Source organism: Limulus polyphemus, unplaced genomic scaffold, assembly GCF_000517525.1.
Source record: "Limulus polyphemus unplaced genomic scaffold, Limulus_polyphemus-2.1.2 Scaffold72, whole genome shotgun sequence".
Taxonomy (NCBI): domain Eukaryota; kingdom Metazoa; phylum Arthropoda; class Merostomata; order Xiphosura; family Limulidae; genus Limulus; species Limulus polyphemus.
The window spans coordinates 87,231-93,915 of NW_013665682.1; the positions used below are offsets into that span (position 1 = coordinate 87,231).

Here is a 6,685-nt window from a genome sequence, read left to right on the forward strand (position 1 = left end):
AAATTGGATGGTTAATATTCACGTTTTTGATATATTCATTATATTAATTACAGACTAAGTTAGCATGTTACTTTGGGGCAGAAGTATGATGACATATATTATTAATATGCTTGTGATATGCTATTAATAATCAACATAAAGATTAATTAATTAGATGTAAATGATATACAAATTAATAATTAATATCTAATTAATTTTTACCACTTAAAAGTTTTAATTCGTATGCAAATAATATTGAATATTTACATTTTAATAAGGATTACATCATCAACATCAGGGACGTATTGCCAGGTGACATCATATAATAACGTCATCATCACCAGAGGGTGCATTGCTAACATGGATCTTTTTCATATAATTTTATTAGACTTATAATTGTTTGCTTTTATAATTGATTTCTAGGCATTCTTCTGTTTGAATATAATGATATACGATGATTTTAGTAGATTATAATTTTACACTGTAATGAACAAAGGATTCAGACATGTTGGATATTTTACATTATTAAATTGGTTGTTCTTTCACTTATCTAAAACCTCTGTTTTAAACAGATACCATTAATATATGTTAGTTAACTGTTTCGCTATGGGCTCCGTCCCAGGGGCCCCCCAGTGGCACAGAAGTATATCTGTGGACTTACAATGCTAGAATTCCGGTTTCGATACCCATTGTGGGCAGAGGATAGAGGGTCCATTTTGTAGCTTTGTGCTTAACTACAAACAAACAAACATTCACACATCAGTTAGTAAGAGCTCAAACTGATTTCAGTTTTGCTTTAGTCATTGTTTTCATATTTGTTGCTTAATGGAGTACGATATTTAATAGAGCACTGATAATTACAGGTACCCACTTACGCATTCTAGAATTACTATAAATTATAACATAAAAATCATAAATGTTTAGTCTAAATAGCTTGCATCTTATAATGTTATACATATAAAATTATAATTTTTATTTTGTTGACCTTTTAACAGTGTCTGACTAACATTACATAAGTTGAATGATGCAGCACACGTGTACTCATGTTACCCTATCCAATAACATAAAAGTGCTATTTACAAAGTGACCTGTCTTGGCTGTGTTCTAGTGGGCCAGTATTTTGTAAAATACAGTCACTTTTCGGTTATAATACATTATATATGTATATACATTATTACTCTTTACAAATAAGTTCTTAAATTTCAATTTTTTTTAAACATAAAACAGTAAATAAAGAAGTATAGCAAACAATTATCTCTTCTACTTATGACCATTGTACTCGTTTTCTGCTTGCAGTAATTTGCTAAGCCTTATCAACTTTTACATGTGGAGAGCGTAAAATGAAATACTTCTTTTTAGGTTTTATATGTACATTTTGAAACAGCAAAAAAAAATCATAAACTACTATTATCAATACCACAGAATTCCACTATAATTTATCAGGCTTAGCAACTAAGCTTTATTTGGATCTAAAAAAAGATACGATTTTTCGAGCTCAATAACATCTTATCTTACCACTTGGATTCTAACATGAAAAGAAAGTATTTTGCAGAGGCTCAAAAGCCCACGTGGGGGCCATTCTGAGCTTTCGATTGGTTATTCACACATCATAGACAGAAGTAGGTGTAGGTAAGAAAGTATTTTCCAAAAATGGAAAGAGGTGGGTGGGGCCCACTGTGTTTGATTCAATAAATGTAGCAATATCTCGGTAAATAGAAAATATATTAGGTTTTTATTTTATATTGTAGCTTGTGAATATCGGTAATTTGAATTTCTAATTCGTAAGGAACTACAGACTTTATATTTGGACATCACAAACATCTAATCTGAACATACCACGTGACACACAAAAATCTATATATAATTTTTTTATTTACATTTAAATTAAGAAATTAACTAATGTATAATACTAAAACTATAATCTATAAATTATAATCTACAAGTTTTACCAAACTTATTGACATACATTCATAAAATAGTAATTAAATAAAATTTTAAATGTGAGTCTACAAACTCGATGTCCCATGACCAGAGGAAGACCTGTTTCGGTAAGATTAAGCAGACATCGTTAATACATGTTAGTTAAATTACAGACTTAATGAGATTGAAACAAATAGTAACAGCTTAAGTCTCACGAAGATGGATGGTGTTTCTATAAGCTGAAATGTGTTACTGTACTTCCATAGGAGTGCATACAGGTTTTAACTTGTCTAAATTTATGTTTAAAGTTTCCATTTATATATTTAATTGTATTACATGTGTTTTACAAATTGAGATAGTGCTTCTATAGGCAGATAGTGTTACTAGTAAGATATGTAGGAACGGATTATGTTATTTTGGTCATATAATTAGATAAGAGTGGCGGGGTGACAGTGATTCTAATGAGTAAAATCAAAGGGTGAAGAGCGAGTGGCGGGAAGACCCTTCCGTGATTCGATGACATTCAAAAATATATTGAAAATGAGAACCTTGAGTTAGGAAAGTGATTGAAGAAAAGAATGAATAATAGAAAATTTTAGTGGTCGATCCTCAGAATTGGGAAGGTCACACTGCAAGTTATTGTTTAATATTGATAATATTTCGATTTCCTTAACTGTTTGTATTGTTTCTTGAGGTCAGACCATATTATTGTAGCGTAGAGTACAGGTACTGATTTTGTTACGCTCATGCTCGAATTATAAATTCCCCCTTAATTTTTACTCCGAAGAATTGCCTCTTAGCTTTTTTTTTTTCATTTTATAAATCCCCCTTAAATTTTACTCCGAAGACTTGCCTCTTAGCCTTTTTTTTCATTTTATAAATCACCCTTAATTTTTACTCCGAAGAGTTGCCTCTTAGCCTTTTTTTTCATTTTATAAATCAACCTGCCCACCAGTGGCACAGCGGTATGTCTGCGGACTTACAACGCTAGAAACCGGGTTTCGATACTCGTGGTGGGCAGAGCACAGATAGCCCATTGTGTAGCTTTGTGCTTAATTCCAAACAAACAATAAATCAACCTTAATTTTTACTCCGAAGAGTTGCTTCTTGGCCTTTTTTTTATTTTATAAATCCCCCTTAATTTTTACTCCAAAGAATTGCCTCTTAGCCTTTTTTTTTCATTTTATAAATTCCCCTTCATTTTTACTCCGAAGAATTGCCTCTTAGCCTTCATTGATTTTTAGCGACATTCTTCCGATTTCTTGACAAGTAATCCGTTAAAAAAATTACCCAACAAGTTTCTTTTCAATTTGAAACTTGAACAAACAGACTTTGCCCAAAAACAAACGAATTTTGACAATGGATATGATATTTTATATGGGACACTTAGAACTTTTGAAACATATATTCTATCTGTGACTGTACCACTTTATTCGTAAATAAAACTAGTAGTTCATAAAGTTTCTTGCTTGCAACGCCACCTATCTTCCGTTCAAGGTAAATATGTATTAATGTGTTTAGCATGGTGCATCAAAGCAGCTTTGCCATAGCTGCAGTACCACGAGGCATATTAATCTTATTTATAACACGATTTCCTGCAGCCAATCTTACATTTAGCCTTCGCCAAAACGCGTCACGCAGTTTTAATTTCCCCTATTTTGTCTCAGTTTCAAGCCGTCTACGCTTCGCCTTTGTATATTTGATATAAAATTCCGACCATCTTCCCTATATTGTTGTTTGTCTTGTCCCGCCGCTGTATCTAGTTTCATGTAATGAAGCGAACATTTTCAGTCCAATTAGAGGCTGTATAGTTAAACGTGAGTACACTACACACTAACCTTTCTATCGACATTTAGCTTCCAGCTGTTCATGTTCATTATCTTCTTTCCACATCTTTCATGGAAGTCTTGCATCCTGTTAGCTAGCGGTACGTTCTTTTGTACTCTAAACATATATAGGTCTAGACTCTAGACTATTCTTCAAGTAATGGATAACGGTTTTATTCTTGGGTATTCGTTGATTTAGTTGCATTTTTTTTTGGATATTTATGTATTACATAAACACGTATGGAATATTCTAAACAGAAATCTTGGTCATCTACCATACATTTTGTTTCACAAGTTTCTTCTTTGTTGTGAAAATCCTTTAGTTTTTGGCTTCAATTTTGTGTGTGTGTGTGTGCGTGTGAGTGTTTAGTGTCGTGGCTTTATTTTAATAACCAGTATATTGGTAGGTTCCATCCAGTAAGATTTTGTTGGGTTGTTGTTAAGCACAAAGTTATACAGTTGGTAATCTGTGCTCTGCACACTACGGGTATTGAAACCCGAATTTTGGTCAACTGGTAGTATTACATTAGAGTGCATAAGAGGGTACCTGTAATTATCAGCGCTGTGTTAAATATCGTAGTCCATTAAGTAATAAACACGAAAACAGCGACGAAAGCAAAACTGAAATCAGTTTGAACTCTTACAAACTGTTGTGTAAACAACTTAATAACTGGTAAGGTTGGGGCATTTGACTGCATTGTGGAACGCATACGATAGCTTGTTGTTGATGTTTAGACGAACTCAAATGCATTCCCTAACGTGTAAGTTGTCATGAATAGATGCTTTAATACAACTACTGACAGCTTTAATTACTCATTAGCCTTTTCCTCCTGGGTTAACTTTTTTGTAAAAATGCCTTGCCAAAGACATGCCTTATCATATGTCACATAATCCTTTACCAAAGAAACGTCTTGTCAGGATATGTCACGTAATGCTTTGCCAGATAAATGCATTGTCATGATATGCTACGTAATGCTTTGCGAAAGAAATGTTTAATCATGATATGTCGCGTAATGCTTTGCCAAAGAAATGTTTAATCATGATATGTCACGTAATGCTTTGCCAAAGAAATGTTTAATCGTGATATGTCACGTAATGCTTTGCCAAAGAAATGTTTAATCGTGATATGTCACGTAATGCTTTGCCAAAGAAACTTTAATCGTGATATGTCACGTAATGCTTTGCCAAAGAAATGTTTAATCGTGATATGTCACGTAATGATTTGCCAAAGAAATGTTTAATCGTGATATGTCACGTAATGCTTTGCCAAAGAAACGTTTAATCGTGATATGTCACGTAATGCTTTGCCAAAGAAACGTTTAATCATGATATCTTACAGGTTTTGAATCTATTCGTTTCTTCTTTGTATGTATTTCCTGCCAGTAATAACCGAGTTTGGCTATTTTTGTACTTGAATTTTAAAAATTAAAACAAATATAGACAAGACTTTTTCTCTTTGAATAGCACGCTTTTCTTAATTCTCTAATCCTTAAATATAATACAGTCGATGTTAAGGTACATGAGAAGTTGGGAAGGTAGTTCAATTTTTTAAAATTTAACACATTTACGAAATAAAAGCTTATTTGTTTAGAAGTTTGTTTGCTTGCTTACAATACGTTTTCTACAAAACAATTTCAAGTATCCAGTTTGAGCATGATAGTGTTTTTAACATCAAAATGTACTAGTCAATGTCTGAGCTTAATGAATGACACAAGCTTGGTTATTCAAATACAAGAGCGAACGATTAGCGTTCGTAAAACTAAATGAAGAATGGATGCTGAAGTTACGAAACCCTACAGTGTTCGAAAATTGTTTGAATTAAACAGTTTAAAACTAAACAAATGTATAATTTTTCATGCAAAGTTTGTTTGTCCGCTGTGAAACTCCAAAGCTACATAATGGACTATCTGTGCCGTGCCCACTACGAGTATCGAAACCTGGTTTTTAGCGTTGTGAGTATTCAGATTTACTGCTGAGCCACTGGTGGGCCTCGTGAAACGTACAAAATTAGACAAATACTCTACCTCCCCCCCCCCTATCCTGGTGGTTCAGCAGTAAGTTTACGGACTTAAAATAGTAAAATGCGTGGTTCAATTCCTCGCACTGGACAGAGCACATCTCATTGTGTAACTTTACGTAAAAACAGCGGCGATATATAAAATGTATTTACCCGTACATGTTCTAAATTTCAATTTGAGGTCTTGTGTATATGAAGTGGCTAAATTTTTAATCTTTCACTTTGAAGAGAGAGGGCTTGGTGAAGTAAAGGATTTCCTGTCTTTTACATTTAAAATCACTCTTGCACACTAAAGAAGGAAACCTTTTTTCCGCAACTTGTTGTCTCTGGCTTTACTTCGTACTTTGTTCTCAAAGTGACTTTTCTGTTCTGAAGAAATACCTTAACATAAGTACTGTAATCTCATTCTACATAGCAGTTATCATGTCAAACAGATAAAACGCCTAAAGCACATGCCAAGATAACAGATTCAACAAGTGTTTTTGGTTTCTTTCCTCGCTTCATCTGCATCGTGTTTAATTATTACTGACATTGTGTTGATGGATCTATTGACTAAATGGAGAGAAGTGGTGCAAGATTATAAGTATTTACTTCCCATTAAGCAGATGGAATCGATAGAGAAATCACTTTATTGTGTTTAACACACAACTGCGGATACTTAACTGTCTGTTTTTGCATGGTAAAGGTACGCAGTGATGGCAGGAACGCCGCAAAAGATGCTTGAACACTTATTGGAGACTAGGATAGACATTAGAGTTGAAGACGGAACAGGTGAGTTGACTATACATATGTGTGTTTTTTTTTCATTTTATAATAATATAATCTTTATGGTTGTTTTGTTTTTAGTATTTCTTACCTTACGTCACGTTACCTTTGGGAGACAAAATTTTGATTGAAAGTACTTAAAGCATTGATCAGTCGATAGCATTGGTTTTGTAGGTCA

General features: G+C 33.3%; 1 protein-coding gene across 3 annotated transcripts in view; it reads left to right on the forward strand.

Moving 5' to 3' along the window:
• The window catches only part of LOC106466050 (rap guanine nucleotide exchange factor 4-like), a 110,457-nt gene that overhangs the window by 68,959 nt on the left and 34,813 nt on the right, over positions 1-6,685 (forward strand). For all 3 annotated transcript variants that reach the window (XM_022394540.1, XM_013926295.2, XM_022394550.1), the window contains one exon: positions 6,428-6,513. In XM_022394540.1, the coding sequence (XP_022250248.1) occupies positions 6,428-6,513 (86 nt within the window). The remainder of the gene's footprint in view (positions 1-6,427; positions 6,514-6,685) is intronic.